The sequence below is a fragment of the Lagenorhynchus albirostris genome, chromosome 11, assembly GCF_949774975.1.
Source record: "Lagenorhynchus albirostris chromosome 11, mLagAlb1.1, whole genome shotgun sequence".
NCBI lineage: Eukaryota > Metazoa > Chordata > Mammalia > Artiodactyla > Delphinidae > Lagenorhynchus > Lagenorhynchus albirostris.
The window spans coordinates 36,308,132-36,329,827 of NC_083105.1; the positions used below are offsets into that span (position 1 = coordinate 36,308,132).

The 21,696-nt window shown below is 37.3% G+C and overlaps 1 protein-coding gene across 2 annotated transcripts in view; it reads right to left on the reverse strand.

The window, feature by feature from the left end:
* Window positions 1–21,696, reverse strand: part of TMTC2 (transmembrane O-mannosyltransferase targeting cadherins 2) — an 850,034-nt gene that overhangs the window by 640,392 nt on the left and 187,946 nt on the right. For both annotated transcript variants that reach the window (XM_060164648.1, XM_060164647.1), the window contains exon 3: window positions 6,136–6,964. In XM_060164648.1, coding sequence (XP_060020631.1) covers window positions 6,136–6,964 — 829 coding nt within the window. The remainder of the gene's footprint in view (window positions 1–6,135; window positions 6,965–21,696) is intronic.

A 21,696-nucleotide genomic window follows, 5' to 3' on the forward strand; every position in this document is an offset into this window, starting at 1 on the left:
TAGGAAGTCATGGGGAAGGTAACTTAGAAATTCAATGACACATTTATTGACCCCGCACTATATCCCAGGTAGTGGTCTAGATTCTATAGAGAAAGGAAAATGAAGGCAGTCTTTGGACAGAACCTTGCTGAATGAATCAGTTTGGGGAGGAGACAAAACCATACAAGAGACAGCTGTGGAAAATGAGAGACAGTCAAAATTGTGGAGTGGCCTTGAAAGCCAGAGAGCAGGAATCAGTGGTGCCAAATTCTGTAAGAGCCAAAGACACACGGGGATTCAGATAAGGCCAGAGGCCAAGAAGGAAAGTGATCGTACATTGAACCACCTTGTAATGAACTAAGAAATGCTTGTTTCAAGCAAATGTTAATCAATAGTTTATAAAAAACCGTGCTTTAAACACACGCTTCAAAAAAAAAAAAACCTTTTAAATATTATGTGGCTTGCTCATTAAAGCAGTCATCAAAGGAAATTTCCTTTTTCCTAAGCACAAAAATGCAAAGAGTTATTGTGAAATCAGCAAACTATGGTAATCAACTATGTCTAGTATTTTCCTGACATTATCAACCACATAATGAGGTAGGACTTGTAGTTTACATAGTCCAAATCAGCTATCATTTCTCCACTATCCAGATTTAAACCATAAATTAGCAACACAGTCACTGTGACAGGCTCTACCCATCGTCATTTGCATCCAATCAGTTAATGACTGGCAGCTGTCTGCAAGACCAATTACTGAAGGCAGCAGCTTTCATGTATAATGCTTCATGAGGCTTAAAATCGTATTCTGTTAAAGTACACGGAAGACTGAAGAACTCCAAAATTTGCAAAGGCTTTCAAAGGAGGGAAAGAAAAACTAACTCAATGAAATAACTGTAATCTCAGACAACCTTACATAAGACTGGCTTTAAAGGGTTTCTAATCTTTGGCTAGGCTCAAATAACATCACAGACTTAGAAAAATCTACCTTAAGGAAGATGACGACCAGTCTCATAACTGCTAAAGGAGTCACTGTAGCCAGAACTATATTTATTAGCATGTTATAAACAGAAAAAATCAGGAACCTGGATTTTAAAAGTTTTGCCTTGTAGCAAAATGGAAGCGTATGTCACACAAGGCACTCGTGGAGTCCAAAACTAACTCCACTCCCAATTCTATCCCTCTTATTATGGAGCATGCCTCAGTACCTGGGGTATCAACAGCATATTTCTCTTCCTTTAATGAAGGTACATTTTATCTCGAAACAGGTTCTCTAAACTCTTTCAGGAGAAGGATTATGACTAAAGTTTATTCGTCAGTGTATTCGTTATTGAATGCCCTCTCTCTACCAGGCACTGTCCTAGTCGCTACATATACAGCATTAAAAAAAGGCGAAACTCCCTGCCTTCTTGTGTCGTGCATTTTAATGGACACTGACAATGCATTCAAACAATAAACACAGAAACATGGAGAATATAGTATGTCAAATGGTCCTAAGTGTTATGGGAAAAACAAAGTATGGAAAGAGGATAGGGAATGCTAGACAAGGCAGAAGCAGACGGGTAGTTGCAATTTTTCAAAAGGTTGACAGTTTTACATACAGCACCTTACTGATAATGCAACACTGGACTGGAGACCTAGAGGAGGTGAGGGAGATAGAGGTGAGACTGTCCTGGGAAACACATTCCAAGAAGAAGCAATGACAAGTGCCAAAGCCCTGAGGCACGGGCTTATCTGGGATAGAGAAGGCACATCAAAGGGGGCCAGTAGGGCTGGAGTGAAGCAAGTGATGGCAAGGCTGGGAGATGTACAGTGTCAAGTCTCTGATTGTGTGCTTTGACTTTGGGAGAAATGGGTGCCAGTAGAGGACTGGGGGCAGTGAACACCATACTCTGGCTTACGTTTCAAAGGAATCATTAGGGCTGCTGATGGCAGGCAGATGCTAAGGATGGAAAAATGGAAGCAGGAGTTCAGCTCAGACATGTAAAAAGCTTGGAACTCATCACTCCCATTCTTACAACAAGAATACACTAAAGGAACTGCAAAACCAATGGCTTTTCTTGGTGGCGCAGTGGTTAAGAATCCACCTGCCAATGCAGGGGACATGGGTTCGATCCCCGGTCCGGGAAGATTACACATGCCGTGGAGCAACTAAGCCTGTGCGCCACAACTACTGAGCCTGTGCTCTAGAGCCCGCGTGCCGCAACTACTGAAGCCTGCGCGCCTAGAGCCCATGCTCCGCAACAAGAGAAGCCACTGCAATGAGAAACCCACGCACCACAACGAAGAGTAGCCCCCGCTCGCCGCAACTAGAGAAACCCCGCGTGCAGCAACGAAGACCCAATGCAGCCAAAAAATAAATAAAATAAAATTTTTTTTTAAAATGCTAAAGGAACTGCAAAACCAACGGCTTTTCTTGGAACCATCAGTGAATTGAGGTCACTGGGCAAACCATCACCAGGAAATCTGAAGAGACTGGAAAATCCAGTCATGCAGAGATGAGATTACCTGGAGCAGAAACTGATAGGAACAAGTAACTGGCGATTTTGAGAGGAGTTGCTGGAAGCTGAGTTGTGGAAGAGCTTCAGTAAGAGGGAGAAACTCCTGGAGGCCACGGTCTTAGGGGCTTCTACTCTTTTGTGGGTTTTACCTCCAGGGACCCCCATTCTCACATTGAAGAGCCAAGAAACAGGCCTTCCTGGCTCTACAAGAGGAGGAGAAATATAAATGTTATGAAATAAGCCCTGATCCCCCTCCATAACAAAGGTCTACTCTCCAGGGGAGTGGCCTTACCCAGAGCTGCCGGGGACAGTCATCCCTATCACTCCCATCCCCTCTGGCCTTCCTGTCCCAATTAGGAGACACAGGGCAAGCTAAGAAACTTTCATAAAGATTACAGCCCAGAGGCACCAGGATTTAATCACCAAATAAGAGGACACCTCCCTTCTCCTACATTTAACCAACACACTTACAGGGCTCCGTTATAAAAACGGTGAATTTACAGTGGAGAGAGATGCAAAATACCGACTCTGAGTTGTTGGGGAAGCCCAAAGACAACAGAGGAGACAAGAACAAGGACACCAGGGAAATACAATGCCTCTGGCACCTGTAGCTACAGCAAACATTAAACGGACGCCCAACTCAGAGCCAGATTAACATTAAAGCTCACGTTAAGCCTATTTACCTAAGTTCTTATTACCTGATACAGCATGTCCGACTTTCACAAAAGCATGCTAAAAGGCAAGAAAATAGAAGAAAGAGGTTACTTTAGAGGTTTTTAGTAACAATCTGATGAAAGATGATGGTGACTTTGGCCATGATGTTAGCAGTGGAGGTGGTGAAATGTGGTCAAGTTCTGGATGTCCTTTTGAAGAGAGAGCAGAGGATTTGCTGATGAAATGGAGGTAGGGTGCAAAAGAAAAAGACGAGGTATGGAAGACTCCTAAGTATTGGTCAGAGCTCTTGAGAAAACGGAGTTGCCACCAACTGACATGGCAAATGCTGTAAGTAAAGCAGCTGGCTGGGGCGCAGGTTGGGGAGGGGGCATTATTCAGGAATTCAATTTCTGATGTCTCAAAAGATTTATACTATTGGTCAGCTGTGTACTCATTTAACTAATAAAACTTGGAGTACCTAAATACTATAGCACTTCTTAAGTACTAAGAAGGAGACATGGAAATATATCAGAAACCAAAGACATGCTTAATAATTGTTTTACTGGGGACTTCCCTGGTGGCGCAGTGGTTGAGAGTCCACCTGCCAATGCAGGGCACATGGGTTTGAGCCCTGGTCTGGGAAGATCCCACATGCTGTGGAGCGGCTAAGCCCATGTGCCACAGCTACTGAAGCCCGCGTGCCTAGAGCCCGTGCTCTGCAACAAGAGAGGCCACTGCAACGAGAAACCTGCAACCAGTGGCCCCTGCTCACTGCAACTACAGAAAGCCCACAAAGACCCAACGCAGCCAAAAATAAATCAATAAAATAAATAAATTTAAAAAAATAATTGTTTTACTGAGTGAATGGATGAATGAAGAAATGATCAGTCATCTTAACCATGTCACCAAAATAACTTCAGCAAAATCGGAATCATAGTGTCAGCAGTACAGTAGCTAATGCTGGAAAATATCTAGGAGTTTACGAAATGCTTTTGCTTATTCTGGGACAGAGACTGCTAATCACACTGGCATCTCAGTATCTGCCCTCCCCTTCTTCAAGAGTTAATAAAATTTGGCTGGGTGCTTAGCTTCCCAAAATAAAGATAACATTTCTCAGCCTTCCTTGTAGCTAGGTGTGGCCAACAGTCTGGGAGCAAGCATGGTGTGGCAATTTCTGTGATACGCTCTTAAAGAGAATGGGAACACCCACCATTTGCCCTTTCTCTCCCTCTTCCTGTTAGCTGAAGTGCTGATGTGATGCTGAGGCATCTTGGACCACTTGGACAGGGTGACACTACTGAGATGGCAAGGGAACAAAAGCAAAGGAGCACGGATCCAGAAAACCCACGGCGCCATCTTATCAGCGCTGGACTGCACAGGCTTAGATTGTTACATGAAAGAATAAAGTTTCTATCTTATTTAAGCCACTGTTATCTCGGCTCTTTGTTACAGTGGCTTAACCTGAAACTTAGCCAATACATTTAACAAATCCTTAGAACAACCCTGTGATGAAATTAATATGCTGGCGTTTTCTTTTAATTCCTTACTGTGTATCTCTTTCAAACAGCAGGAAAATAAACTAGCAACATAGCTTTGTTTTATATATTTACAGGTACCAGTGAAGAAAAACCAGCTCAAAAGCATTCTGTTGAGAACTGATTGCAACAATTTTACAGCAAGATTGGGGTTCAGGCATTCAATAAACTGTGCAGCACTCACTACCTAAAAAGCCACATGGTAAAGATTTTTCCAAGAGAATTGAGAAATTCTATGCTCTGTATTAGCTCAATTTTAATGTTTCTACTCCCATTAACATCTCTGCAATCTATTAAGCATTATAAGTACCAACAATTAGTCCCTTGGCTAAAAGAAATGAGCAGTGGTTCACTGAACTCTTGACTTAATTGGTAATCGATAGGGATGTCAGAGTTGTTTCTGGGGCATCTAGATCTTTGGATATATATATCCTGATACATATCAGCAGGCCATTCCATTCATTAGGAAGAGTTTCACACATTCAGTATTTGAATAACTGGTACAGAAATGTGTTGGAAAAAGCCCAGTTCAAATGCTATGCAAGCAACCATAATTTGAAGGATAAAACACTCAAAAGTGCCTTATGAAGAACAAGACTCTTTGGCACTATTCACTATGATATATTTCTACACTTAAAATGTACACTTATTTTCGTTCAACTGCTCTCTAGCTTCTCTCATCATTCATTGCCTAAACCAGAGAGATCACTGAATTAACAGCTTTTGACTATTCATTTATGCTTTAAAGGCGACTTTCTACTCAAGCAATAGATTCTGAGATTTACTAAAATAATTTTTTAAATCAAAAGCAGTAATGAAAAATATGCTCCATCTTCTCCTTGTATAGTGAAAAGTTTATTTCCTTAAGTGACTTAAGGACTTTCAGATAAGAATATGAGAACTGCTTGGCAATACCCAGATGATTTAGTCTCTGCAAAGCTAAGGGTGACTCACGCTTGCACGCACACACACTGATACCTATAGACACCATGTCAAGGTTCAGAGGTGGCCTTACCTCCAAATCTTTTAAAGGTATCAGTGTAAGCCTCGTGGTATTTCCTCAGGCAGTGCTTGGAAAACAGAAGAGCTAAACTATACTTATGTGGGATAACCTGACTTTCATTGCATGATGAAAAGAGATGATGTCCGTGCCAGGATTTTAGAATGTGGAAACCAAGCCTTTTTCTAAATTCTTACGATAGTCAGTATTTTTACACAATAGGAGCTCTAATTCCTCTGGACAAGTATAGTCAGAAACATAGGAAAACACTTCCCTATTCCAAATATGGAATGCTGGATGTTTCTAAAATAATGGTACTGCTCCCTCGCTTAAAAAAAAACAAAAATTATAAGTATTGAGTAAAAGAACCTCTTCTTCCTTAATACTGTGTGTTTTAAGGCAAGAAGCAAAGATATAAAAAGGCAGAAAAAGTAAACCGTCCAGGCAAAAGCATAAAATAAAATATTACCTTTAGCTGGGTTTACTTTTATCCCTGACCTATACAGCATTTCCTCATTCTGCCAGTCTCCGTTCCTGATCGCCGTCTTCAGTCCATAGAAAACAATTAACGTAGCTGTAGCATAAAAAATCAAGCTCTTGAGAAACCGCTTTTGGACTTTGACATAAAGGGCTCTCGCACCCACTGTAATGAGGAGGCAGAAGCCCATACTAGGAATATACAGTACTCGCTCTGCAATTACAAAGCCAACATAGAAAAACAGGTTCGTGGCAGGAACGAAGGGTATTATTAACAAAGACAAAGACAAAACAACAATGTTCTCTGTAGAAGGAAGCCGTGTTCTCTGTGACACATTATTTTTAATGCCATTTTCTACTTTGGATGGAAAGCTGGGCTTAATCTCTGAGTTCCGGTACTCCACCTCTGAATGGCAGCTATGTCCATTTGCATTCTGCTTGCCATTTGTTACAAATTTCCCGTTGCATTCTCTTTCTATGCTTGGGCTCTTCAAACCATAGTAGGCAAGGAGGAGGAGTCCAGTATAGAAGGCCACAGTGTGTAGGTTTCTCCAATCACAAATTGTTTTGAGCAGAGGCACGGCATCCATTGACCAATCAAAACTGAGGGTATCTGGGCAGAGCAACAGCCAAAGGTTCTTGGTTGGCAAGTAGAAGAAGGTGAGTGTGCGAGCCAGGAGGCTATCCGAATCAGCAGCTGGGTTGTCAGAGTTGGAAAAGCTTGGTGGTTTGTTTCCCATCCAGTATAAACGGGCACCCAAAAGGGAAGTTCCCCAGAAAGTTAACAAACTAATGCTGAGAAAAAGAGACAAGTTCTTCCTCTGAAACCAAAAGAGAGGGGGAAAAAAATTAAGATCATCATCAAGACAACATAGGAATACAACACTTAGAGATGAAAAATACTTTAAATGGACAACTAAAAACAGAGCATTAGGTTTCAAATACATGACTTCGTTTCCATCTCCTTTAAACATGCTTACAGATATCGTAAGCTTAAAAAAAATGGACTACGGAATTCTACTCTGCATATAACTTTTGATGAGTATCCTTTCTTCTTGTTGCTCTCTAAATACCAATAACCAAAACTTCAATTTCTTGACCTCTATAAAACGGGTTGAATACATTTCCCTCTCGAAACTGGTGTCAGGTCAAAATAAGACTACAAAGTGGAAGTACTTAGCACTGTATATGGGATATAGTAGACATCTAATAAATGTCTTCTTTCATTTTATAGTTTAGATTCTGGGGAAAACAAAGAGCAGACATGCCAAAAAATATGGAGTATGACAGGATTCTGCATGCCTCAATCGCATTTAGCTACAGGCTTTTCAAAAGCTCACTTTATGCCACCTTGCTTTTACAAAAGACCTAAATTAGTACCTATTTTCATTAACAACAACAAACATGCAAAGAGGATTTTCACTTTTACAAAAAAGGTGAAAAGTGAAAATAGGTTCAGCATTTGATTTTGCAGGGAGCCACCTACAGAGGCAGTGCGTACCCCACTGAGTGGCACCACCAAGCTCCTTCCCCAGGAGCTCTACTCAGCATCAAGCTGCCATAGCTTTAAACTGTTTCTGTGAGCATTTGCACTTTATCTTGATTTATCTGGTACATCCAGTTAGCAAGATGTGCCTTCAGGTAATAGCTTATTTGCTTTAAGCCATTTCGGCTTGCAAAAGGTTTCACAGGAACAATCTACTTTCGGATAGTAAAAACCATGGTATGTCTATGCCAGTCCCCATTTAATTGTCTTGAATCTCCTTGCAGAATTTATAAACTGGGTTTTCATCTGCTACCCTGTGCTCTCAGTGACATCAGTGACAATAAACATCTAATAAGACTCCTCGTGAATCCTAAAATTTTCATGTCGATAACTTTTTAAAAATAAAATGACTTTAATGATGGACTTATTTCAAGAGAAAGACAGCAAATTGTGAGAGGAAGGCCAAAGGGCATCCCTGTTAATGAGAAATTTCTGGCAAACTCTTTCAACCTGAATAAGAATTTAGTGACCTCAAATAATTTAAGTCCTGAAGAAGCAGTGGGGAAGGAGGAAGGATGGACACCATGTCCCAACTTTAATGATCCACTGCTAATGTGACCTCTTACTGCACACATTCTGGCACTATATAAAACTATCTTCCTCAAAGACATTCAGAAATGTGCTTGGAACCATGCAAAGAATATGCCAAATATTTAGTTTAAAAAACAATCTATAAAAGGCAACAAAAGCAAAAATAAACAAGTGGGACTACATCAAACCAAAAAGCTTCTGCACAGCAAAGGAAACCATCAAACAAAATAAAAAGGCCACCTACTGAATGGAAGATAATACTTGCAGGTCATGTGTCTGGTAAGGGGTTAATATACAAAATATATAAAGAACTCATACAACTTAATAGAAAAAAACAACAATCTGTTTAAAAAATGGACAGCGGATTTGAACAGACATTTTTCCAGGGAAGATATACAGATGACCAATAGGTATAGGCAAAGGTGCGCAACATCACTAATCCTCAGGGAAATGAAATCAAAACCACAATGAGATATCACCTCACACCTGTTAGAATGGCTATCGTCAACAAGACAAGAAATAGCAAGTGTTGGCAAGGAAGTGACGAAAAAGGAACACTTTTGCACTATTGGTGGGAATGTAAAGTGGTGCAGCCACTATGGAAAACATTTTTGAGGCTCTTCAAAGAATTAAAAATAGAACTACCATATGATTCAGTAATTCCATTTCTGGGTATTTATCCAAAGAAAAGTAAATCACTATCTTGAAAAGATATCTGCACACCCATGATCACTGTTCACTGCAGCATTATTTACAACAGCCAAGACATAGAAACAACCCAAATGTCCATCAATGGATGAATGGATAAAGAAAATGTGGGACATATATACAATGGAATATTATTCAACCATAAAAAAGAAAAGCCTGCCAATTGCAACAACACAGATAGACCCTGAAGGCATTACGCTAACTGAAATAAATCAGACAGAGAAGGGCAAATACTGTATGATCTCACTTATAGGTGGAATATTAAAAAAAAAAAAAGCAAAACACTGAGCTCATAGAGAAAACACATAGCTCATAAAGAAAACAGATTGGTGGTTGCCAGAGGCAGGGGTTGGGGGGATGGGCAAAATGGTTGAAGGGATAAAGGTGGTCAAAAGGTAAAAACATCCAGTTATAAGATAAATAAGTCGTGGGGATGTAATGTATAGCACGGTGACTATAGTTAACAACACTGTATTGCAAATTTGAAAGTTGCTAAGAGAATAGACCTTAAATGTTGTTGTCACAAGAAAAAAAACAGAAATTTTTGTGTCTGTGGCGATGGATGTTAACTAAACTTACTGTGGTATTCATTTTGTAATACATACATGTATCAAATCATCATGTAGTATACCTAAAACTAATACAATGTTAAATGTCAATTAGACCCACCCAGAAAAGAAAAAAACCTTAGTCCACAAAACAATATATTTTGAGCATGTACAAGTTCTATTAAAACAGTGTCTGCATTAAACTGTCACTGGCCTCTCCTCCTCTGACTCTCCCTTGTTCACCCCAACTCTAATTGCTGGAAGCCACAGAACTCCTCATGGATCATCTGCTCCATCTCTACTCTGAACTGAATAATCTCAGCAAGGATCGTGATTTTAAAATTTATTAGTAAATACTAATGACACCACCTTAACTTTCCTTCATCTCCATGGTCATTTATCCAATTGCCTGTTGGGCACAGTCATAGACACCTTAGGTACCTCAGACTCAAGATGCCCAAAATAGAAATTGTTCGTTAATATCGTATCACAGTAACACTAAATTCACAGAATTAACTGCCTCAGTGTTTTAAAAACATCTGTGGCAGACTTCTGCTCAAAATTAATTCATGTAATGCTATATGGAATTTTTAATGGTTGGGGGAGTAATATGTTCATTCATCACCAAACTTTCAGTTTCAGGTCTGCCCTATCAAAATGCAATGTTTGAAGACTCATTTTCATCTAAGAATAACTTTTGCAAACTATTCTTTTGCTCCCCTGAAATTCTACCTAGCAAAAGCCCTAAAATTTCTTGATTTTAGGGAAAAAAACGCATAAAACCATATGTCAAAAGTTGTAATAACTTGTTGGATCAATCACGAAACTGAGTATTCTTAGATTATGCAAGAGAGAAACACATCATTTGTCAAAGACAAATGAGGCCAGGCATCAAGGTATCATAAAGGAGACAAATCTTGGAAAACAATTCAACTTTGAATTTGTACCAAAAGTCCATTTTGTAACTAAGTATTAACCAAGTGTTCTAAGTGTAATTAGGGCCATTCTATTACAGAATCTTCTGGTGGGGGTAAGCAGAGAGGATGAGCAGAAGGAAGGAAGAAGGCGTTACAAAAAACAAGCTGTAATCAGGCAAGAAAAGCAAGGGAGTAAGAGAACCTTGGGGAGGGAAATTAATCAGGTTTCTTTGCAGGCGTGAAACTCCGGAAGAAGTTAGCCTTAATAATTACATAATTCTATCTGATTCCTAAATATAGAAATGTCATAAGGCAAACCTACCTTATCCATTAATTTTTATTTTTTTATTTTTTTTGCGGTTCGTAGGCCTCTCACTGCCGCGGCCTCTCCCACTGCGGAGCACAGGCTCCGGACGCGCAGGCTCAGCGGCCATGGCTCACGGGCCCAGCCGCTCCGCGGCATGTGGGATCTTCCCGGACCAGGGCACGAACCTGTGTCCTCTGCATCGGCAGGCGGACTCTCAACCACTGCGCCACCAGGGAAGCCCTATCCATTAATTTTTAATAAAAGCATCATTAAATTTTAATAAATTTCTATCAAAATAAAACAAGATTTAAGATATGATAAAATGATTCTAGTTTAATAATGCTGGAAGAATATTTAAATATACTAAACTACAAAACAAAAATGTGAGTAATGAAAACTATTCAACGATAAATACTATATAAGAAGGCTAAGTGCTGAGAAAATGAGAAAAATGAAAAAGCATAAAAATAAAATACTAGCATGAAGTACTTTACATTTTAAAACATTTTCACATATAGTCTCTGATTTGAACAACTGACATAATAACTAAGATCAAGAGACATAAAGGTTGTGAAGTGAGATGCTCCATACACTCATTCTGCCATAATGGTGAAGTCTACAAGGGCTAAATAAATTACACTATTAAAGGAAAACTGAGCTAACAGGTAAAAGAAAATTGACGTTTAAATGTTTAAAGTAGAAGAGTTTCTAAAGCCTTGTGATAGGCTGATACTTTAAAAAAGTGGTAGCCAAAATCTGAAATTGCAACTTTCAAGTCTCTTTAATGCCTTCTCACAGAATTTTGTTTAAAATTATCACCTATAAAAATGGGATTCTGATAAAACCAAATCTCTCTTCTAACCTCACATTCACTATTCCTGTGGAGATGGCCTTAAAAGGTGAAAAAAAAAAGCATGAAAAGATTTTATTTATTAATTTTAATCCTTACGTTCTGATTTATGGATTAAATCAAATTAACAATTTTTTATTGAGCTACAACTAGGAGCCAAGTGACCATACAATTAGCCTAGCATTTCTGCATTGTTTTGTTCTTGGCTTGGTGCGTCAAATAGATCCAACACAGTTATTTCAAAGATAAGGCATGAGAGTTCTGATGAACTGCCACCATAGACTTGAAAGTCAAAACTAGTAAAAACCACATATAGAAGATGAATTCCAAAGGCTGGGAAATTTAAACATGATCTAAGTATAACCTTTGATTGCGAGCATTAGAAAATGATTGAAATTTAATAGCAAAAGCATAATCAGTTCATTCAACACATCATGAAGGCTGCTTTATGTGGCAGACACTCTTCTTCTATGTGCTGGACATACACCTGTAAGAAGAAATGAGAGCCCATGTGCTCTTGGAGCTTTGTGTATTCTACTCTGCCTAGAAAAATACTTTGAAAGGAGAAAAATCTTAGTGTTTTCAATGACAGTTTTCAAACCTAAAGGACCATCAATATCAATTGTGAGCTTTTAAAAATACTGATACCCTAGTCTGACTAAAATCTCCATAGGAGACTGTAATATAGGCAAGGCTGAGAATCATCACATATTTGCACAAGTCTAATTCTTATTACTACCACTAAAAATATTGTTGGACTCTGGCTTTCATTTCACAGTCTAAGGCATATTTTCCTCATTCTAAATGAAGAAACCATAATGAAACATAAATAATGCTTTCTTTCAGTCTCTGGGACAAATTGAACTCAGCATAATAAATGAAAGTCAGGCTATAAAGGAATTGAGGTCTTTGGAATAAGTAGAATTCAGGGTTGAAACATTCAAGTCTTGTTGCAACATTCAGAAGACAGAGAGTTTGTTCTCAGAAAAACAAAAGTGAGACTTTTAAGTATGAACCACAAAAAGCAAATAATCCAAGAGTAAATACAGATGTGAAACTACAGACAGAAAATTCAGAGAAAAGACAACAATAAACATTTGAAAAGATGCTCAATCTCATTAATAAAATGAAAGCTGAAGTGAAAAGAATATATTTCAAATGAACCTAAGTGAAAAAACAAAAAAAAGAATTGGATATTAAAGTCCCTGAAATTGTGTTGAAATGACAACTATCGCACATTGTGAAAAACAAAAATTGTACCATTTGGGTGGAAAATTTGGAAGTGTTTAGGAAAATTAATAATTTGTATTCCTTATCATTTGGTAATCTGGATTTAGTTACTCTTTAACAAAACCTCTTAGATCTAAATACAATGTCATCTAATGCAGCACTATTTATAAAAGCAAAAATAAGGAAATAGCTAAAAATTTCAATAGAGCAATATGAAAATAAATTATGGTATGACCATATAATCTAATCTATAAGGTAATTAAAAGGAAGACCAGGGTTTCCCTGGTGGTGCAGTGGTTGAGAGTCCGCCTACCGATGCAGGGGACACGGGTTCGTGCCCCGGTCCGGGAAGATCCCACATGCCGCGGAGCGGCTCGGCCCGTGAGCCATGGCCGTTGAGCCTGCGCGTCCGGAGCTTGTGCTCCGCAACGGGAGAGGCCACAACAGTGAGAGGCCCGTGTAGAGCAAAAAAAAAAAAAAAAAAAAAAAAGGAAGACTATATATATAAACTATATATAATATATATAAAGAGATACAAATATTTATATATATGCATACATATATATCAACATGAAAAATGCTATATAGCAATTAAGACAAACCAAATCATTTTAAAGTAACATGACTAGTGAATAATCATTGTGTAAAATATTCGTATCATAAAACCATATTGGCTATTCAGGAAAAAATACCATCTATTTTTCACAAATGCATACATATATATGTAAAGGTTTTTTGTTAGCTTGTTTTGTTTTTTTCCCAGTCTAGAAATAATTACACCAAACATGAGATGATGAAATCTCTGGGACAGGATAGGGCAGGGAGATGGACTGATGGATAAGAGACAAAGGGGGCTTCAAATTTCTGCGTAATTGCTATTTATTCACAGCCTCCCAAAATTTATTGTAAAAAACAAGGTTTGACAATTCGATGTGCCTAAACTTATATTTCTTGGGTTAAAAAAAAATTTTTTTTGAAATATGCAAATAATGTTAACAAATCTAAATTCTGGTCATAGGTACTTAAGTATCTGATGTGTTAGTTCCTATAATTTTCTATATTTAGTATTTACGGTAGCTATAATTTTATAATTGTTTCTTCATTAAAAAATACTTTTCCGTGCCCGTATTCTATCTATCTACAATTATTTTGTGATCCTTACCTTAATTTTGCTAGAAAATCTCTTAATTTCACAATGCACTCTAGTTGGGATACAAAATTATGATAATATTACCCCAAGGCACTCTTTTATATCTGGGGTATAATCACTGACACATCTTTGAATTCCCAGAAGCTAATACACACTCTGACATTTGTAGGTATTCAAATAAATTATTCTTAAACTAACTCTGACCCTCAAACCAAAAGTCTGTTTATACCTATCATCGCACACATTCTGAATCTTGTTATGATAAATCTTCACTCCTAATCCCTTATGAAGCCTCATAAATTAAACAATATTGCACAACTCCAAGGCTATTTAAAAATAGCTTGTTGTCATCATATACAGAAACTTGGCCTTGTCACCTTTATAGCATAACACTTTTTGCCTGTTTCAATCTTTCTCCATGAAAAGTACACACAAAAGCAATGACATATGTTCTGGAGGAACAGTTTTCTGACTACAACTTCATTTCAAAAGTAGAATTAGAAATGGGAAATTGCACGACTAAAAAAATTCTTATCAGACACATTTTATGTCAATTATTGAAGGGACAGGATTCCTTCATGGTTTAATTCACTATTTACTTACAAAATGATGTAAATCTGCTTTATGAAAGTCTAATTTCTCTAAAAGTTCAAATACATTCATCTTTTTAAAAATTCTTCTTTAACATAAAAAGGGAAATCAGACCTAATCTCCATTTCATTTTAAAGAATTATACATTGCTAATCACAAAATCTTACAGCGATTTTTATGGAACTGTCAAACATAGGAAATCATAGAATGGAAATCCGCTAAGAATATAAAGTGCATGGTTGACAATTTTATCTGTATTCTCTGGACACACTAATCAAATACAAGAATGTAGCTACAGCTTAAGCAAATAATGAGAAATTTATCATAGAACATAAAAGTCTTTCCCACACATCACCTGAAATATGAAGGCAAAGCTGATGAGAAGACCCTGCCATATTAATTAGTGGTGATGTCTTTATAGAAGCCCTGTGGTGATTTTCTCCTATGGGGAGTCTTTGACTAAAGAAATAATACAAGAGAAAAGCAAAAATCAACTACAACAGCTCCCCTCTCTATTATTCAAGGAAAACTGCCACTCATGATGGCAACTTCAATACTGTCTTCTGCTCTCACAATTTGTGACACACAAAGGAAACTGAAAAGGATTATTTTAGACTCAATGAAAGAAAAATGTAAACATTCTGCCTTAGAGTATTAAAACCATCATGAGGCTCACTTTTTGGCAAACTAATGAAAATAAATTACTTACACATAAGGCCCATTTAATTCCAAATTAAGCCCTTGGCAATGATAGTAGAGTTGTAATAATAACGTAGATAAAAATCAGTATCTGAAAGTTATAAGAATAACTGAGAGAAAAGGCTATCCAGACATAACAAAAATCGAGCATTCCCTATTTTGTATCCACCATTCATCACTGAAGTCATAAGCTTTCACTTTATCAACAATATAGGATTTCTCCTCACTGTCCTCCTTTCTGAAATAGTTCTCACTGGAGACTCACTCCAAAACGTGAATACAAAAGCAGATTTTTCTGAATATGTGACAAGAAGGAATGCATGGCTAAAAGTATAATTAGAAACTTTTTTCTAGAATATATTCATGTGATTAATCAAAGTTTTGCCATAACCAAGTTGTCAGGTAGTTCTGTTTCCCTTCAACGGGAAAATGGGTTTCCTTATTAATACTTACCCTCTATACAACATCAGAAACTTTTTTCCATACCAACTAACAGACAAGATAAAAGAATTTTAATGTTTGGTATTTCAAAAGCTATAAAGAGGTTCAATGGGTGGGCATATCCAGTCTTTGTGAGGAAAGAATTTAAAAACTAAGGGCATTTAAAAAAAAGTATGTTGGTGAGATACTTAACACGTTAGATTATAAGGAATTTTTTCATTTATTCAAGCTGACTCTACAATACACCATAATACTTTGTTAAGTTTGGCCATCTATCAGGAAGTATTTCACATGTCCAGAAAAATATTTAGCATCTCAATAAAATCAGTTATAGACTGAAATTCACTGATGAAAATATACAGATTTTTTAAGACCAGATTATAACTTACCCAACAAGGTTTTCCTCAAGGGAGAGTATAGTTATATAAAAATCCAAAGAGTGCTGAAGCGTATTTCATGTATCTGATATAAGGAATGACACAGGATATTTATCTGAAGTTTAAAATCAAATATATTTGGATCGATTTGGTAGTAAAAAGCCACCAGAAACAACAGGATTTTTTTTCTTATTTCAATTATAACCACAACTATTAGCCTATTTGAAATCTTCTCATATTTCTTCATATATATGATACTAGCTAACATTGGTAAAAATGGACATTTAGAATAGTTTTTAAATGTGATGTAAAGAGAAGAAACCTAAGACAACTATCTATTCTTCTTTTATTTAAGCGTACTTGAAAACACCTCCTTAATTTTACTTAAAATTTTGTTTTATTTATTCCTTAAAAGGTGTTACCTAGTGTTCACATCTTGATTTCGAATACCATTTTCCAATAAAAGAAACCAAGGTTCCTTGGAGAAATGTACTGATTTTAGGACTGGAGCAGGAAATATACAAGATGATCCTGGAGCATCTTGTAGTGCTAGAAAGTAAGAAAGTGCTCAACACACACACACACACACACTCAGGCAGCCACCCATGGGATATGGCAAAGTGCCAAAGGGACATAGGCGCTTACTTAAAGAGCTCTCCTGGCCGAAGCCAGAACAATTTGAGCAGTAAAATAAGTAGTATTGGGTTATAACCTAAAGTATAAAATATCCATGAGTCCATACTGATAAATAAATGATATAATAAAACAATATGAAAAAGGGGGAGCAGGAGGGAATAACTTTACAGTAGAGAAACCTGGAAAACACTATCTCAGCCAAATGATCAAGGTCAACCTGAACAGTGATAAGTCATGTTGATAACATGTACCCTTCATCCTTGATATTACATGATGCAAATGTCACTTTATCTGTGTGCTTCCTCTCCAAACCCATAAACCCAGTCTAATCATGCAAAAAACATCAAGCCAATTCTAACAGAGAACATTTTTACAAAATATCTGACTAGGAATCCTCGAAACTGTTAAGGTTATCAAAAATAAAGTTTGAGAACCCATCACAACCAAGAGGAGCCTAAGGAGCCATGACAAATAAATGTAATGTGCTATCCTAGATGGCATCCTGGAAGAGAAAAAGCGCATGAGGTAAAAATGAAGGAAATCTGAAATAATTATGAACTTTATTTAATAACAACGTATCAGCATTGGTTAACTAATTGTAACGCAGATACTATACTAGTGTGAGCTGTCAATAATAGGCAAAACTGTGTGTGAAATATATGGGAACTCTGTTCTACTCAAGTTTTCTGTAAGCCTAAAACTGTTCTAAAAAATAAAGTCTATTTTAAAGAACGGTTGTTACTAGAATAAAAGCTGCTAGAAACCAAACAAAATTAAATAGATGGCCTTTGATAGATCAATATCTGAAACCTACGAGCCAAGAAATATTAATAACTGACAATTAACACCAACATAAGTGCCTATTAACATTTTACATGTCTTCAGAATTAAAAGGATAGAACAACAAAATGAAGTAAATGACCATTTAATTCAGGTTAAATGACCACAGTTGTTTATATGGATTGTATGAGGGATGATATACCAATTTCAAATCCTGTTTGGGTTTTGTCCGACACTCTACGGCTTCTGTAGTTTACTAGAAACCCCCAAACAAGAAGCAAATATTAAGGAAAGGACGCTTCTAAACACATAGCTAGGGTGTTTTGGTTGGCATGGTGACCCAGTCTTCCTCATTAAGCTAACATGGGGAAATCAAGCAGTTAGCAATTCCTTGTGTACCCATGGCAAGCTGCTTCCAGAGCTAACTATTAGAAACTGAAGTACCCAAAGAGTTCAATTACTGAAACTGCAAGGGGTGTGCCACAACCCCTATCCCATTATACTAAAAGCTAGCCCCTGAATGCCAGCCTTCAGAGTAATCTTGTTTAGCTTAAAATAAGGGGTTTAACACTTCCCACCAGGCAGTGCGCTATGGTCAAATCAGGTTAGCCATGAAACAATCCAGCCTTTATGAAGAAAATATGTGAAGAAAATAGCCTTCGTGACCTAAGAAACAAAAAAAGCTTTAAACCAAAGAAGACACCTCTCTATCAAAACACTTTTGGTTCTTATTAAGCTCCTTTGCCTATACTTTAAGATGACACCTAATAGGGGGAGAAATCAAAATAAAAGAGCCCAAAATTAATTGAATTTGGAAAAGGACCTCTTTTTCTATCCATTTCTCCTCAAATGGGCAACTGCATTGCAAATGCATTTCCTGCACCAATGGATTAAACAGCAACATTCTTTTAACTCTGTGTGGCTTTAGTGAGACAAACCAGCCATTATGAGATGCGTTCCAGTCTCATTAATGAGGTAAGCATGTGAGTCCAGCATTTTGGAAACATAAAGAGACAAATTATAATGAGACTTCACTCAGTGGGGAGGCCAAGAGACATCCATCTTCTCTCAAAGAGAAAAGACAGCTATTTAATGAGTGTGGGAGTTTTCCTGTGAAGACACAAAAGACACCAATAAGAAAAGGAAGATTTTATATATATATATATATATATATATATATATGTATATATACACATATATATATATATAAAACAACATACATACCTAGTAGGTAGGTGTTCGTTAATAAGCATAAATTTAATGCTTTATGTCTTTACATAGAAATAAATGTGTTCCCATTCTATAATTACACTTGTCTTCTGCTAAATATGAAGAGTAAATTCAATGTCAAAATGGATGAATGGGGCTTCCCTGGTGGCGCAGTGGTTGAGAGTCCGCCTGCCGATGCAGGGGACACGGGTTCGTGCCCCGGTCCGGGAAGATCCCACACGCCGCGGAACGGCTGGGTCCGTGAGCCATGGCCGCTGAGCCTGCGCGTCTGGAGCCTGTGCTCCGCAACGGGAGAGGCCACAACGGTGAGAGGCCCGCGTACCGCAAAAAAAATAAATAAATAAATAAAAATGTAGCCTTTTATCTATATAATTCTCATGTGGATTTTGTCTATATTCGCAAAATACCCACTGATGTATGCAATAACACTTTTTTTTTGATTGGGAAACTGAGGTAGAGTAATTAGAGTCTTTGAAAGAAAATGTTCACTTGGGAAAACATCCATCAATTTTTAAAATTCATCTCTCAATATCTGGTGATCACAACCATTCAGAAATTCCCAGACAACACTCTGGCACATACTTAGGCATTGTAATTGTTAGTCATTCAGAGCAGAATTAAACAGAACTGGAATTCTCAATAAGAACACCTGAGTAGAACATTCTGGGTTTACTAAGCAAGGAGAACTGGGGTCATCACCTCTCCTCCCCTTTATCCTTGCCTAACTGAAAACAGAATAAACAAGTGCCCATGCCAGATTTTCAAGCGATCAGAGTAGGAAGGGAAGTTATGGTTACTAGAATCTACTACAGAAAAAACAAAAAAAACAACAAAAAAAAACCCTCTACTTTCAAATCTTTTTTGGATGGACTATTTGGTTTGTTCCCTTGAATACAGGAAGAGATGTGAGGAGCAGCAAAGTAGTGATATCAGCGGTACCCTAAGGCTAGTTATTTGAAAATACCTGAAAAACAAGATTTGAGTCTAGGGATGGGTGATGTGAGAAAAGACGAAAAATATAATTTGAGTTCTCATGAAAAGAACAGTCATCTCTCAACGTCTATGCATCTTATTACTCTGAAAGTGAAGTTCTTCTGGAAAGTAAATAGTAAACCTAGATGGCAATACTTATTATAAAGAAGTGGGATATCTTTTCTAAGAGCACCAAGTAATATTTGTACCATCAAATAAGCATTTTTAAATGTGTGATTTTATTAGCTGAAATTAATCATCAAAAGGGTGACCCTCGATTATACAGACTTCATGAATAAACTAGTTGCATGTTTCATGTTATGCAGACACAGAAATGATTCATATAGCTGCCAAGTGGCCATGAGCCAGATGTTTGAGAACACACGAAAATACTAGCAAGTTTTCAGTTCAGATTCTGTTCTGATGGCCTCTCCAAGTGTGTCTTCTTGCCAGAAGCTTAGCAACTTAGCACAATGCAATTTTGGGAGCCCATTGGTGGTGGCTACCAATCTAAACAGGTGGAATTTTTGTGTAAATATTACCTACCTAATTTCTTTTCTTCCCTCTTTTATTGTGAGATTTGAAATTAAATTTTAATCATATACTAACTTTTAAAGATTATATATGTGATCTAAGGTGTTTCAGAAAGTTTACAGGTAGCTTCACAAGAAGATTTTGAAACAGAAAGGAATTTCACAACTGTGAAACCCACGTAACTACAGCAGTATTTGTCTTCCACTTGAATAAGATTTCAATACAACCCAAAAGTTTGATCTTACTTCAAATTAGTTTAAAAAAAAAGAATTCTGCATTTATTAAATACCTATTTTGAGGGCAATTAAAACTCTCCCCATTAATCTTCCTTTTTAAGCATGTCCAGCCTTTGTAGCTATCACTAAAGTACTAGATTTCAAGTCTGGTTAAAATCTGGTATTTTTTATTAAGATGTAGATCTTTGATTTTTAGCAATATCAATTTTAAAAAATCCTAGAGTTAAGATTTACCGCAAAAACCTCTCAATGAGTCTTCAAAACATATTTGGATAATTCTTTCAGCCCAACACAGCTCCAATTAGCACTAATCATTGCCATGCCCTAATTATTTAAAATTAAATAAATTGAACTTACACGTGCAAACATTTTGCAATTCACCCTGCACCCACTTCTCTTTTCAAGTTAACTCATAAGATTAGACAACTTGGTTTAATAGATTATTATCATTGGATTAGATCCAAAAAGCATTCGTCTTATGGGAATTCTGTCTTGCTTTAATAGTTGTGGTTTAGTGGATGCTCCCGAACTAAATTGTCAATCATTTTGATTGGCTCCTGGCCCCAAGAACCCTGCTGGGAGACAAGCGAGAAGCTTTTTTCCAGGTGTGTGACTGGTACTCAGTAAGTGTGGATGAAGCAAAGGGCAAGTGGAAAGGACTGGTTAAAATACCTGACTGGGCTGCTCCAGCTTCCGGCGCCATACTTAACATGCCCTTGTTCAAACACGTTAGTTATCCCTGTCCCCGCATAATGTGACCAGTTAGGCACCTTCAATACAGCAACAAACCAGCAACACTTAGAAGTGTACAAACTCATGCAACCCATGCCACGGGCAAATCGAACATTAATAAAACCCACAGTGTATAGTAACACTGTGCTATAACTTTTGGTAGCCAGAAAATAATAAAAATTACAGGATATGCTTGAGTCTTTATTTAGCCTCTGTGACTCAAGCACTCCCTTTTAAGGAGTATCAGGAAATTCCATTCTCGAATAGGTTCCGTAACAACTCCTAAACTAAACACCCCAGATATTTTACAATGAGGATCATATTTCTCAATAAATCCATTTTTCTTCTATTTTGGACCATCAAATCAACCCACATTATCTTGTTCCTTCGATAATCTAAACAAATGCAGGTCATCCAAATGATATGCTAACGTGAGTACAAATTAAGCTCCATTCTATTTTTCCATGAGAGACCAGATATTATGAGGAAAGAAAGAATTGTGTGTAACTGCCTAATGAAGTCAAACACCTGTTAAGTC